Source organism: Myotis myotis, unplaced genomic scaffold (assembly GCF_014108235.1).
Source record: "Myotis myotis isolate mMyoMyo1 unplaced genomic scaffold, mMyoMyo1.p scaffold_m19_p_14, whole genome shotgun sequence".
Lineage (NCBI taxonomy): Eukaryota > Metazoa > Chordata > Mammalia > Chiroptera > Vespertilionidae > Myotis > Myotis myotis.
Window position 1 is genome coordinate 23,735,080 of NW_023416318.1, and position 15,393 is coordinate 23,750,472.

At 41.7% G+C, this 15,393-nt stretch overlaps 1 protein-coding gene and 1 non-coding gene across 7 annotated transcripts in view; both read right to left on the minus strand.

Annotated features, from left to right (window-relative positions):
• Positions 1-5,101: 5,101 nt before the first annotated feature.
• On the minus strand, positions 5,102-5,203 carry LOC118669522. The gene has a single exon (XR_004972000.1). It is a non-coding gene; the product is annotated as a U6 spliceosomal RNA (small nuclear RNA).
• Positions 5,204-12,183: 6,980 nt separating this feature from the next.
• CCDC85A (coiled-coil domain containing 85A) overlaps positions 12,184-15,393 on the minus strand; it is a 169,707-nt gene continuing 166,497 nt past the window's right edge. For all 6 annotated transcript variants that reach the window (XM_036334504.1, XM_036334503.1, XM_036334502.1 and 3 more), the window contains one exon: positions 12,184-13,870. In XM_036334504.1, the coding sequence (XP_036190397.1) occupies positions 13,821-13,870 (50 nt within the window). In that variant the 3' untranslated portion in view covers positions 12,184-13,820. The remainder of the gene's footprint in view (positions 13,871-15,393) is intronic.

Genomic DNA, 15,393 nt, shown 5'->3' on the forward strand with positions numbered 1-15,393 from the left:
CAGGCCTGACGCCTCTGACAGAGGCGTCAGGCCTGGGCAGGGGATCCTCATTTCCCCCCATCACTGGTTCTGCCCCCAGCCCAGGCCTGATGCCTCTGGCCCAGGCGTCAGGCCTGGGCAGGGGAACCCCAGACCCCTCCGATTGCTGGCTCTGCCCCTTGCCCAGGCCTGATGCCTCGGCCAGAGGCGTAGACCCCCATCACCCTCCGATCGCCTGATCGGCCACTTGCCCAGGCCTGACGCCTCCGCCAGAGGTGTCAGGCTTGGACAGGGGACCCCCATCTCCCCCCGATCACTGGCTCTGACCCCTGCCCAGGCCTGAGGCCTCTGGCCCAGGAATCATGCCTGGGCAGGGGACCCCCATCTCCCTCTGATCGCTTGCTCCACTCCCCACCCAAGCCTGACGCCTCTGACCCAGGCTTCAGGCCTGGGCAAGGGGACCATCATATCCCTCCAATCCCCAGCTCCGCCCCCCACCCAGGCCTGATGCCTTGGCCAAGGAGTTGACCCTCATCACCCTCCGATCACCAATCACCGGATCGGCCCCTTGACCAGGCCTGAGGCCTCCGGCAGAGGTGTCAGGCCTGGGCAGGGGATCCCCAGCTCCCTGCGATCTCCCGCTCTGCCCCTGCCCAGGTCTAACGCCTCTGGCCAAGGCATTAGGCCTGGGCAGGGGACTCCCAGCTCCCCGCGATCTCCCGCTCTGCCCCTGCCCCCCGCGGTTGCAGGCTCCGCCCCTGCCCAGGCCTGATGCCTCTGGCCGAGGCGTCCAGCCCGGGCAGCGGGGACCCGCAGCAGCAGCAGCGCCGCGATCTCCCGCTCTGCCCCTGCCCAGGCCTAATGCCTTTGGCCTAGGCATCCGGCCCGGGCAGCGGGGACCCGCAGCTGCAGCGGCCCCGCGATCGTGGACTCCGCTTTAGGCCCAGGCAAGGGACCCCTAGCTCCCGGGACTGCCAGCTTTGACAGTGCCCAGCTCCCATCGCTGGCTCCACCCCTACTTCCTGCTATCACTGGCCAGGGCGGCAAAGGCACCTGATTCTCCGATCATGGCTGGGGGGCAGGGCAAAGGCAGCCCCAGGGCCGCCTTTTCCCTGCCCCCCAGCTCTTAGCTCCCCCCTGGGTTTCTGATCACTGTCAGTGGCAGGGGGCTTCTTCCTGCTTTCCCTTTCGCCTCCCTGCATTGTGCCTACATATGCAAATTAGCCGCCATCTTTGTTGGCAGTTAACTGCCATCTTAGTTGGCAGTTAATTTGCATATAGCCCTGATTAGCCAATGAAAAGGGTAGTGCCGTACGCCAATTACCATTTTTCTCTTTTATTAGTGTAGATATGTACACATATATGTGTATAATATGTGAGAAATTCCTTATGTGGTTGTGATTTGCATTTCCCTCATACCTAATATTGAGCAACTTTTCAGGTATTTTTTAGCCATTTGTCTATCTCCTATCCAAAACCTCTACCCATTTTACAATTAGGTTATTCCACTCCCATGTATATACCCCAGAGAAAAAAAACAGGAACACACAAAATTTGGTGTGTAAATGTTCGTATGAACTAACCCATAATAGCTTAAAGTGGAAACAGTCCAAATGGCCATCAACTGAGGAATAGGTAAACTGTTGTATATTTATAAGGTCAAAAGCTATTCAGCAATAAAGTGCATGAAGTACTGACCATGTGATAACAGGGATGAACTGTGAAAATACTAAGTGAATAATCTCAATACTAAGAAGTCAATCACAAAAGACCAAATATCATATAATTCCACTGATACGAAATGTCTAGAATAAGCTCCCAGAGGACGCCGGCCTTCTCTCTTCTGTCTCTTTCTCTTGTTTGTTGTTTAGAAGCTGTTTGTTCAGCTCTCATATATCTCGCAGGAGTCCTTGTTCTTTATATCCATGTTATTTGAGTTTGCTCATGGGAGGGGCAAGCTCAACATCTTCCTGCACTGCCACCACCTTGGACCCCACCCATGAACAGTGTCCTGTGTTTGCATGCACTTATCCTATATAATAAAAGCCTAATATGCTAAGTGTCCAATTGGCCGTTCAACCAATCAAAGCATATCATATTGTAATGATATACTAAGGCTGCTCAACCACTCGCTATGATGTACACCGACCACCAGGGGACAGACGCTCTGACCAGTAGGTTAGCTTGCTGCTGGGGTCTGGACAATCAGGACTGAGTGAGATGGGCCAGACATGCCCTGGATACCTCTCCCCTCCCCAGCTGGCCAACCTCCCACGTCCCTCCCTGGCCCCGATCATGCACTGCTGGGGTCCCTCAGCCTGGCCTGCATTCTCTCGCAGTCCGGGACCCCTCAGGGGATGTCAGAGAGCTGGTTTCAGCCCAATCCCTCAGGCCAGGCCGAGGGACCCCACCGGTGCACTAATTCGTGCACCAGGCTTCTAGATTATGTTATAAAACTATGAATGCAAAGGATACATGCCAGCTTTAGAACAGGTTTTGCCTTTAGGTTGGGAAGGAGATAATAAAGAAGGAGGTTCAAAATCAACTTAGATGGTTTTTCTTAATATTGAATCAAATATAAATATAGCAAAATGTCAACATTGTTAAAATATGTCTCTATTTTTGCTGTCTTTGAAACATTTCATAATTTGGAAAAATTGGGAAACTCCAAATCCAGAGTCCTGCTAACATCTCTGGTGCAGTTTTATTCTTGGGAACTCTAGAATTCCTAGGATGCCTTTCCTTTCTTCCCAGGGGCATCTTCACCCACATCAGCCTGAGCCCACCATCCTGGCCCCTCCGTCTCCCTCTCCCCCATGCGCTGCATAAGCAGTCTCCCTTTACTGTTGAGACTCTGCCTCAGCATTGTTTCCTACCTTTCCTCCCAGCGGATTAGAGTAGGGACGGGTCAGGATAGGAGGTGAAAATATAAGTGAAAATAAACCAGGAGAAGAAATGAAGAAACCTATGAAGCCCCATTTGTTATTTTCTTTTATTCCATTACTTAAAGATAGTAAAGAACCTTTCTTTTATGACAGTAGTTAAAGGAATCAGTTGTTTAAACACACTCTACCCAAAACTGAGCCACCATCATTTAGAGTATTTATCCTCTAATTTACTATATTATGAGAACATGTATCCAATTTGTAATATTTAAAGTGTACAAATTTATTAGTAGGATTTGAGGCAGTAGCAAAATCCCAAACCAAATTCGTTTATAACAATAAGAAAAAAAATTAATCTACCTATTTGAGAATCCAGAAGTAGAGTGGATTCTAGACAAAGTGTAACCCATGTTTTAGCTCCCTTTCTCCACTATTCTCTTGACTCTCTCTACCTTTTCCTGTGTGTATGCCTTCTTCTCAGGATGACTTTGCTAATGAAAGCCAGTATGGCTGCAAGTAACAAACAAATCTTTCTTAGCACATCGAGCAAGAGAGAGAAGTAAACCTTGTCTCTACCCATAACATTTCTTCCTTACCAGCTTAAATGAGCCTTTTTAGGTCATGTGGCCACTTTTGGACCACATGCTGACTTGTATAAGATTCCCTTCCTGAGCTAATTATTGGCAGGCAGAGGAGAATACCAAGGCAGACTTGAGTCTAGGCTTTAGACTAATCAAGATTCAGCTCTGGAACTGGAAACAGCTTCTCCCGAATCTGTTGGACAGTGTGAAAGAGGGTGTATTTCTAAAGCAAAAAAAAGGCTCTCTACCAAAGGAGGAAGGGGAAAATGAATCCTGGGTGGCCAATCAGTGTGATCACTATTTATTGGAAGGGCTAGGTATGGGTGAAAAATACCCTAGAGACATCTTTTCTGGCCTATAAGAAACCCATTCTTACCAAACTAGATTCTTGCAGGGAAAACAGATTTTTATAAGATCTTTCTGAAATGCTATATTAAACTCATGCAGCTTGGCCCATACCCAACAATGGTTCTTAGAATCAAAGGCCAAATTCAGACCTTTTGTGCTTCTATAAAACTGCATTGCTGATTAGCATATGAATCTGTTGCCATGGCAATTATGATGTTCTATATTGTATGCTACCACTTTAGAACAGGATCTAGAAAAATGAAGGAACTAGGAAAGGAAACAAAAGGCTTCTTGGTAATAAGACCAAATGGAATTATAACTTGGGCATCAAAACTATGAGAAACTCTATTGCAAAATGAGAGTATCTGTGTTTTAAAGGGACAGTATTAATCCTCAACAAAATGAGACTATATTTCACTTATTTACCATTATTTCCAAAGGGTTCTAGGTAGCCTTTGACATTGAAACTCATAAAATATGGCAATTAAAAAACATTAGGAAAGAGAAGGAGGGAAGGGTTAAGGGAAACAGTAGAGAGTATGTGAGAGAGAAAGCACAGTGAAATCTTAGGACAAAGCCTCCATTTTTCTTAACTTCCAGACTTTAAAAGATCTGCTAATTCTGGCAAAGTTTCTTGGTCTCAATCTTGCTAAATTGCTCTCAGAGGTGTCCTTTTTGCTATATAGCTAATGTATTGAGTTTTTTTACACTAGCATTTTATTCCTAAGATGTAAAATTCTTTTAAATGAATGCAATATTTACCATCTTTCTGAGAATATTGGCTGTACTTCTGAAGTCTTCTTAATTATTTTACTTGGTATATATTCTTTTCTTGGTTGAGTTTTGTGCTTTTGATTCATAGTTGTGGCTTCCCTTCAATGTTGGGTGATATTTGGTTGTATATTCATTTTAGGATTGAAATTTCCTTATTAGCCTGGTGTGTTTATCTTACAACTTGCCTGTAGTACAAGCAGGACAGGATGCTGGGTTTGGGAGATATTTCAGCTTTGCTTCATCTATATATATAAAAGCCCAAGCAACTGTTAGGACTGAGCGACAGAATGACTGGTCACTGACTCACACTGACCACCAGGGGACAGATGCTCAGTGCAGGAGCTGCTTCCTGGTGGTCAGTGCACTCCCACAGCCAACCTCCCATGATCCCTCCCTGCAAGGAACCCCACCCACGCAGAATTCGTGCACTGGGCCTCTAGTTAAATATAAAGGAGATAGTGGGACAACTTTTGGGCAGGCTGTGTCAAGCATATGAAACTTGCAGCCCACAACCAATATTTTTGTGGCCCAGCCAATATAATGGTATGTAAGAAACATTTTAATAAAAATTGTGTAGGGGCCATGCTAATCTTCTCTGTATCGTTCCAATTTTAGTATATGTGCTGCCGAAGGCTAGGGAGGGTTGGGGGGCAGGAGGGAGGGGGGTAAGGGATCAACCGAAGGACTTGTATGCATGCATATAAGCATAACCAATGGACATAAGACACTGGGGGGTAGGGGAGGCCAGGGGATTGTCAAGGGCGGGGGAAAAAAAAAAAGGACACATATGTAATACCCTTTGTAATACTTTAAGCAATAAAACAATAAAAAAGTGCAAAAAAAATAAAAAATAAAAAAAATAAAAATTGCGTAACTTAATTTTTACAATATCCTGTTATACATAATTATTAATAACAAACTACAACATTCACTAATGACTGATTAATCGTGTTGCATTCATTTCCCTTACATGCCTTACGCACAGGTGCACCATTTCTCTCCACTAATACTAGAGGCCCGGTGCATGAAAATTGTGCATGGGAGTATGGGATCCCTCAGCCCAGCCTGCACCCTCTCCAATCCAGAACCCCTTGGGGGATGTCCGACTGCCTCTTGAATTCCGGGGCCGTTGGCTCCTAATCACTCGCCTGCCTGCCTGCCTGATCATCCCTAACCACCTCTGCCTGCCTGCCTGATCGCCCCTAACTGCTCCCCTGCTTGCCTCATCGCCCCTAACTGCCTCTGCCTTGCCCTGCACCTGGGACCCAGGATTCCGTCCTCCGGCCAGTAGCAGGCACCCAGGACCGGGGCCAGCTTCGCCCAGGCTGGCCGCAGCCACAGGGGACTGTGGATGGGTGGCTTTGCCCAGCCGTAGGTGCCTGGGACTGTGAAGCGGGTGGCTTGTCCCTCTCCTGGGCTGTAGCCTGGCTGCTCCCCATTCCTCTCTCCCCAGTGTTGAGTGTCTGAGCAGTTCTGGCTTGAGGACATGATGTCCATTTGCATATTAGCTCTTCATTATTTAGGATTCTTGGCTCCTTTGTTGAATATTAGTTGCTGATATATGTGTGAGTTTATTTTTTTATTTTTATATTTTTATTGATTTCAGAGAGGAAGGAAGAGGAAGGGAGAGATAGAAACATCAATGATGAGAGAGAATCATTGATTGGCTGCCTCCTGCATGGCCCCCACTAGGGATTGAACCCGCAACCTGGGTATGTGCCCTTGACCAGAATTGAACTTGGGAACCTTTAGTTCTCAGACTGACGCTCTATACACTGAGCCAAACAGTCTAGGGCTGTGTGGGTTTATTTCTGGGCTCTTCATTCTATTTTCATTGGTCTCTGTGTCTGTTTTTTTATCTGATACTATACTGTTTTGATTAATGTAGTTTTAAAATCAGTTTTAATTCAGGGTGTGTGATAACCTTTGGCTTTGTTCTTATTCCTAAAAATTGCTTTGGCTATTTTGAGTGTTTTGTGGTTTCATACAAATTTCAGAATTTTTTGTTATATTTCTGTGAGAAATGCCATTGGTATTTGATAGGGATTTCATGAAGTCTATATATTGTTTTAAAATATATGGCCACTTTAACAGTGTTAATTCTTCCATTCATGAACACAGGATATCTTTCCATTTCGTTGATTTTTCTTATATATCTTTCAACAATGTCTTGAAGTTTTCAGTGTGCAGGTCTTTCACCTCTTCTGATAAGTTTATTCCTAGGGATTTTTGTTGTTGTTGTTGCAATTGTAAGTATAGTTTATTGTTAGTATATAGGAATGCAACAGATCTTTATCTATTGATTTTTGTACCCTGCAACTTTACTGTTTATTGTTTCTAATAGCTGTGTGTGTGTGTGTGTGTGTGTGAAGTCTATAGGGTTTTCTATTATATATAGAATCATGTCATTTATAAACAGTGACAGTTTTACTTCTTCATCCCTAATTTAGATGCCTTTTATTTCTGTTTCTTGACTAAGTGCTCTGGCTAGGGGTTTCCAGTATAGCAGTGGAAAGAGTGGGCATCCTTGTCATTTACCTGATCACAGAGGAAAAGCCTTAAACTTCTCACCATTGAATATGTTAATCTAGGCCTTGTTATATATGGCTTTTATTATGTTGCGGTTCTTTCCTTTTATAGCCATTTTATTGAGTTTTGTTTTAATCATAAATGGATGTTGTATCTTGTCAAATGCTTTTTGTTCATCTATTATGGGGTCATATGATTTTTATCTTTTATTTTGTTAATGTGGTGTATCACATTGATTGGAAGATACTGAAACATCCTTGCATCTCTGGAATGAACCCCACCTGATCGTGATATGTGCTCTTTTTTCTAAATTGTTATTTGATTTGCTAGTAATTTGTTTAATATTTGTTCATCTATGTCATCAGAGATTCTGGCCTATAGTTTTTTTTACATATTTATTTTTTAATATGTTTTAATTGATTTTTTTAAAAGAAAGGAAAGGCAAGGTCTAGAGAGATAGAAACATCAATGAGATAGAAACATCACCTGCTGCCTCCTGCATGCCCCCTGGCCAGGAGGCGAACCAGTGACTTCTTGGTTTATAGGTTGATGCTTAACCACTGAACCACACTGGCCAGGATTTTCTTGTTCGGAGTGTTGCCCTTGCCTGGTTTTGTTATCAGGGCAATGTTGGCTTTTTAAAATGAGTTAGAAAGTATTCCCTCTTTCTCAACTTTTTGGAAGAGTTAAAGAAAAAAAAAAATGGTATTACATCTTCTTTGAACATTTGGTAGAATTCACCCGTGAAGCCATCTGATCCTGGACTTTTGTTTTGTGATTTTTTTTATTACTGTTTTGATTTCCTCACGAGAAATCAGTCTACTTACGTTCTTCCACTTCTTCATGATTCAGGAAGGCTGTATATTTAGAATTTGTCCATTTCTTCTAGTGGAAAACCCTTCATAATACCCTTGTACAATCCTCAATATTTCTGTGGTGTCCCTTGGAACTTTTTCTCTTTCATTTCTGATTTTATTTATTTGAGTAGCCTCTTTTCCCCTTAGCGAGTCTAGCCAGGGGTTTGTCAATTTTATCTTTTCAAAAAACAAGCTCTTTGTTTCATTTTTTCCCCTACTATCTTTTTGTTCTCTGCATTATTTATTCCCAGTCTGATTTTTATTATTTCCTTCCTTCTACTGACGTTGGGCTCTGTGTGCCCTTCTTGTTTCAGTTCTTTAAGGAGCAATATTAGATTACTTAGGATGTTTCTTGTGTCTGGAGGTAGGCCTGCAAAGGTATAAACTTACCTCTTAGTACTGCTTTTGCTGCATCTCAAAAAAAAATTTGGCATGTCGTATTTACATTTTATTTGTCTCTATCATTTGATCTCTTATTTAACTATTCAATTTTTATTTTTATTGATTTTATTCAGGGGGGCACATTGGTTAATAAAATTATACAGGTTTCAAGTGTACAATTCTATAATACATCATCTATATATTGTATTGTGTGTTCACCACCCAAAATAAAGTCTCCTTTGTCACCATTTATCTCCACCCCCCCTCTTTATCCTCTGCTGCCTCCCCTGAATCCCTTTTCCCTCTGGTAATCACCATACTGTTTACTTTAATCTCTTCACCCTTTTCACCCAGTTCCCTAACAACCCCCCTACCTCCAGCTGTGCGTCTGTTTCTATTGTTTGTTAGTTTAATTTTGTTCATTAGATTCCACATGTAAGAAATCATATGGTATTTATCTTTCTCTAACTGGCTTATTTCCCTTAGCATAATGTTCTCCAGGTCCATTCATGCTTTCACAAAAGATAGCATTTCCTTTTTTATGGCCGAGGAGTAATCCACGGTGTAAATGCACCACAGCTCTTTTATCCACTCATCTGCTGCTGGGCACGTGAGCTGCTTCCAAATCTTGGCTGTTGTAAATAACACTGCAATGAGCATAGGGGTGCATTTATTCTTTCTAAATCGTGTTTTGGGCTCTGAATTGGAATTGCTGATTATAAGGCAGTTCCATTTTTAATTTTTTGAGGAAACTCCATACTGTTTTCCACAGTGCCTGTACCAATCTGCATTCCCACCATGGTTTCCTTTTCTCCACATCCTCACCAGCATTTGTTGATTTATTGACGATAGCCATTCTAACAGGTATGAGGTGATATCGAATTGTGGTTTTAATTTGCATTTCTTTGTATGCCCTCTTTGGAGAAGTGTCTATTCAAATCCTTTGCCCATTTTTTTAAATTGGATTATTTCTTGTTTTTGTTTTGGCGATGTGTTTATAAGTTCTTTATAAATTTTGGATATTAACCCCTTAATGGATATATCATTTAGCTACTATGTTCTCCTGTTCAGTGAGTCATCTTTTCATCTTGTTGATGGTTTCCTTTGCTGTGCAAAACTTTTTACTTTGATGTAGTCACATATGTTTATTTTTTGTTATTTTCCTTGCCCAAGGAGCAGAAAAACTATTGTTATGAGAAATGTCTGAGGTTTACTTCCTATTTTCTTCTAAAATTTTTATGATGTCAAGCCTTACATTTAGGTCTTTATCCATTTTGAGTTTATTCTTGTGTATGGTGCTAGAAGGTGAGATAGTCTCCCCCCCCCGCCCCCCACACACACATAGATCCTTCCAATTTTCCCAGTATGATTTGTTGCAATGAGGCAAATGACAGTCTATTCATGTTCTTGCCTACTTTATTAAATATTAATTGACCATAAAGGTGTGGGTTTATTTCTGGGCTCTCTATTCTGTACCATTGATCGACATGTCTGTTTTTATGCCAGTATCATACTGTTTTTATACTACTACTGTCTTATGGTAGAGTTTGATATCCGGTACCGTGATTTCTCCAACTTTGTTCTTTCTCCAACTTTGCTGTGGCTACTCAGGGTCTTTTGTGGTCACTGAAAGTGCCTCTGGCAGTTCCAATTTGCATGAGGTAGGTTCTCAGTGATTGGCCAGGTAGAGGCAAGTCGTGTTCACCAGATTGATACAGGTCCAAACTCACTGCCAGTGCTGGGTTTGAGGCCACTCAGCAAAGTAGGCCAATCTAGCTGCTCTTCCCGTGAGGTGCCCATAGACTCTGGTGGTGGGGCAAGGTCTTGGGGAGGCCAGCAGAGTTTATTAGGCCCAAACAAATCAAGATTTGGCAATGTGAAGGGAAGGCTCTGCACTGGTCAGGCAGGCGAGGGAAAACTGGCCCCCATCTTAGAGCCACACAGCTCAGTCTGTCTCTAATTCTGCTGGGAGCCCAAGCTCAGCAGAGTGGGGCCACCAGGAGCCGGGAGGGTGGGGCTAGTGTATCTCCCACTTCAGGGAGGCACTGCCAGGCAGGTTCACATGATAGTGGGAGATGGCCCGCACCCAAAGCCACACAGCTCAGTCACACTCTGAGTGTGCCTGGCCCAGGCAGGGAACCTCAGGGTGGGGCTATTTCTCCCTCAAGCTGATGCCCTAAGGAGTGGAGTGCTCCACCCAAAAAAAGATGGTGCCTGCAGTGTGGGAGAGGGACTCAGTGAAAGGATCCTGGTGGCTGTCCCTTCATCTCTCTTCCCAGATCCACAACCCATCTCCCCTTCCTTTGCCAGAGCCTAGGGTGAGTGACCACACATGAGATTTTGTGCACTGGTCCTATAAGAGGGCACCGTGTCTCTAGCAGACCCCGTCTCCCTGGCCGGACAGTATCTCTGATTTTCACAGTCAGCTGTTATGTGGTCACCTCTTCCCAGCTCTGTAGCTCTGGGCCGGGAAGCCCAGGCAGCTGAGCTATCCCTCTGGGATTTCAACTGTGCAGCTCTTTTCATGTTTCCACCTGCATCTCTGCCCTTCCTGCCAGTGTGGATGGGGCTGCTTCTGTCAATTCTTGGTTAGAAGGCCAATTCTGTGGTTAGGTTGATTGTTCAGTACTTTAGCTGTAATTCCAGGCTGGTCCTGGCAGAAGGTGGGTGTAGCTTCCACTTACTCCGCTGTCATTGTGGATTTTTTTTTTTAAATCCAGTTCAGTAGCATGCTGGTTCATCTCCCCACATTTGCGTTAGGTTGCCGAAGGAGGAACGCATGCGGCCAGGGTGGTGAGGGATTATGAATTTATTCGATCACCCCCACACCAGCTGGCTGAGCCTGGATGGCTCCAGCACCCAATGACGGGAGTCGGCGGCTGTAAAAGGACTTTTGGCGGGCTTTTTTCTGGGCGGAGAATTATTTGTGCATACCCAGCGGGGAGATAATGGAATGTGGTCACCGCAAGTGAAATGTGGTCTCAGCAAAGGGACTGTCCATTGTGAAATGGCCTGAAAAGCCAGTTCCTGGGGGAGGGGTATCAACTCAATTGCTCGATCAAACCTAACAATTTGTGGTTTTCCTAGCTTCCTTCCTATAGTTGATTTCCATCAACAAGTTTGAGCAAGCTAGAAACTTAAAATACTTGGATTCTTACGTATCAGCTTCAGAGCTGGAAAATAAATATTCTGCCCAGAAATTAACATTTGTTCTAGGGAAAATAAAATCATACAGTGGTCATATAAGAGAACAGTGCCACTCATTTTTATTGATAAACATAGTAGGCAATTGGCAAGATTCAGGCCCTGGACTATACATCTACTACGTCATTAAAAGTTGGAGCTAATGCTAAATGTAGGAAGCCTTATTCCACAATCTTAATAGTCATTTTTAAGAAGTATGTTCTCTTATCATGCATGTCGGTGCTTTCCAATTTATGTCTTGGTTATATCACTGCTTCCTAAAATACTAAAGAAATTAAAAACTTAGCCTCTGTATTTTCCTTCCAGTAAATTTCCTTCTGATAATTTTTAAATAATAGAGTTGAGTTAGGTTTAATTTTAATCTATATGAATTATAATAACAAATGAAGTTTTGTAACAAACTAATTCAAAATATTCTAAAATTTTTACTACATTATAATAGAGAATAGTGAGTTATATCTGAATACTAAATCCCTCGTGAGCATGTTTAAAAACATGACTTATTGTCTTAAATATAAAACAAAGGCATCTGTAGTACTATCATCACCACACAAGAGCATGATGGTATTTACTTACTACAGAAAACTCGTTTAGGAAAAACATTTTGAAGAAGAAAAAAAAAAACCACCATGAGATTAAATAATTTATTACCAGTGCTAAGATGAACACATACTTAATACTCAATTTTATGCAGAACTTTAAAAAAATAGTTTTAATACAGTATCAAAATTTACACAAGTATTTTGTCAAAAGACCAGTGTTCCTTGTATTAGCTTCTGCAGGCACAAAAACTTATTTTAAATGTCTTCAGAGTGTAGGAATACAACAACGTAAGGATGAAAACTTTTTTTCTAACAAGAGAAGGTGTAAACAAAGCAAGCAATTTTCTTTTACAAAGTAGTAATACTTAAAAGATATAAAGGAAAGATGGCCTTAAATGGTAATCCAATTATGAGAATTAGAGATTATTCTATAGTAAATTAATTCATAAATGTTTTCTGAAAGCAAAGTACTGGTTTTTCATCACAACATTCTAAAAACTGACAATTATTAAGCTAATGAGCCCATTTAAAAACAACAATAGAATAATTTAGAAGAAATCTGAAAACTGGGAATTGTTGCATTCCTACTTTTAAAATCTTAAACCACAGTAAAAACTTAGCATTCTGTCACAGGCCTTTTGCACATTCATACAGGAAACTGTCATTGCATTTGAATAAACACAAAATACCTATCATAGCATTTCCAATACACACAGTCTAATATTATATATACCAAAAATAAGAAACTAAGCAAAGCTAGCACACCTCTTTTTCAAACCTCAAGCAGCCTGAACAAAGCTTTTAGCCTCAATAATCAAGGGCATGCGCCAGTTTCATAAAACATTAGATAGCTGCTGTAGACAAAGAAAGCTTTTCATAAATGCAGTGCAATATTTTAAAGTTTACATGAAGTTTATTAAATATAACAGCATGTCTAGAAACTAAATTGTAGAAATTGACATCTCACAGCTGAAAACACTTAGAAAAATTATGTTTGCTTGTTCTTCAATTGAAATTGGTAATATTAACATCAATGGGTACACTGAATGAATATGGACATGTCCCCCAAGGCGTGTCTTCATGAAAAATACATCAAGATTAAAAGAAAAGATATATTTATTTGATCACTTGAAATAAGTGGTACTCTCTGATAATCACTCTATATAAAGTCTTGCTACCAGCTGTTAAGGAGAATTTATGTGACATTTTAGCACCTCAAAACAAAACCCCAGAAACCTTATCTTACCTTGCATCTAAATTGTGCGGCAGGAACTAGTATTTTGTTGACTAAAATGTAACAATTAGGTACTCAAGTCTCAAACTTGGGAAGCTGGAAGATACTACCTCTTCTTACTTTCGCATTAAATGTAATGAGTCAACTCTATCAACCACCAAGGCTCTACTGTACCCTTCCAATCATGCGTTTTTCCCAATTATAAGCTAAGGAGTCAAAAACGTTTTAGTTCTAATGAAAATATTGGTACCAAAATGGTGACTTTCAAAGCTACCTTGTTTGAAATTGACTATTGTAGACATCAAAGCGAGAGACATAAAATACAGCTTTAGTTATACTAAAGGTTTTAGAGGGAAAATATGTGCAATCACTCCATGAGTTCAGGTTTGCGGAAATCCACTCTTTTCTTCTTCTTTCCCGTTACCTCTTCCTGGCAGTGGTGACCTCGTGTTTGAAAGAGTGTTTCTCACATTGGTCCTTTGTACTGGTTGCCAGACAAGTGCTGCCTAATCCCAGGACACGAACCTGCAGCATCTCCAAGTTTCCTCCACACAACCTTTAAAAGAAAACAAAACATCATAATTGTTCTCTTCCACAAAGACGTGTGTGTTTTTACTGGTAGGGGAGATCTATGAGAGGGGCAAAGATGAATGTGAAGACAAGAGACAAGATAGCCACATGAATGAGCTCAAACACAAAGGAAGTAAAATGTGGTGCAAGCTTCTAAATCACAAGAATTACTCAGTTGTTGGACCACCGGGTTTGTTAGGAACCAGGGTCAAAATTAAAGAATGGATTGCCAACTTAGTCTAGGTGTTTGAGTGACACTCCACTCTAGCTGCACGCTAAACAGGAACTCCCACCCTCGGAGGCTGACTGCATTGGTGGAGGTGAGGTGCAGGCATCTGTATTTTTTAAAAGCTCCCAATGTGATTGCTTCTAATGCATAGCTAGACTTAAAGAATCCTTAAGCAAAATCATCCTGGTCCCTCTATTATACCTCTATTACAAGGGATATCAAAGGAAAATGAAGACTCTTTGATCTTGAGCTATTTAAGTCCTGAGCTGATAGCTTTAGGGCCAATAGTAAATTTCCCTGCTTCTCCCTGCAGAGTTTTGGGGCTTCAATCATAAACCTTAGCTACCAAACAGTACGATTTCTCAGATTACCAAAACAGAAAGCACCCACACGCAGGGAAAAGATAAGAATAACTTCAAGAATCACTGAACTAGATACAATTACAATATGTTAAAAAAAAAAATGGGCTATTTTAGAGGGACAGTGGTAAAGGTGAGCTGAAGAATAACATAAGTATAAGGTAAAACTATCGAAATCACCAATGATATATTAATATACTAACAGTAATTGGAAAACATGAATATACACACACAGTAACAATCATAACCCTCCCAGGGTGTTTCACTATAAAGACTATGCTCACATTGATTAATTCCACAAAAATTTACATAACTATATCATGAACACAAAGCCAGTTGGTTCATTAATTATTCAGAGACTGTGTTTGTTTTCCTTTTAAATAGAGCAGATACTACAGAGATACCCAGTAAGAATAATACAGGGTTCTGTCTTTCATTTGCAAGCCAATGCAACTGTTAGTCTCTATGTTCTAGCAGATACTTTTACGTGACAGAAATGTCCTGTCGCATTTGGAGAGTTGTTATGGTCCTCAACTATTGGAAAGGAATGTCATAGCAATAGATGGCTCAAGCTGTACTCAAGGGAATTAGGAGAGTCTCAGTCTTAATAGCTTGACTGCAAAGAGGTACAAACATCTAATCAGGAAGCCAAGCTAGCATCTCTTTCTTGCCCTTAAATTGTAAATATAATTACACTCTCCAGCATGCTTTACATTTCTGGTTTAGAAGTGGAGGGTAAACTCAAGACCTCAATCACAGACACAAAGCATTAGATGGTTACAACTCAATGCAACCCGTCTTCAAGTACTCAGCTGTAGACTGCAATGGGCTATGTGGTAAAAGGAAGCACAGACCAGGCAGAACTGAGCTAAGCCAATGAGTGATTGACCTGTTAACTAAGAGGAGAACAGGTTGATGACC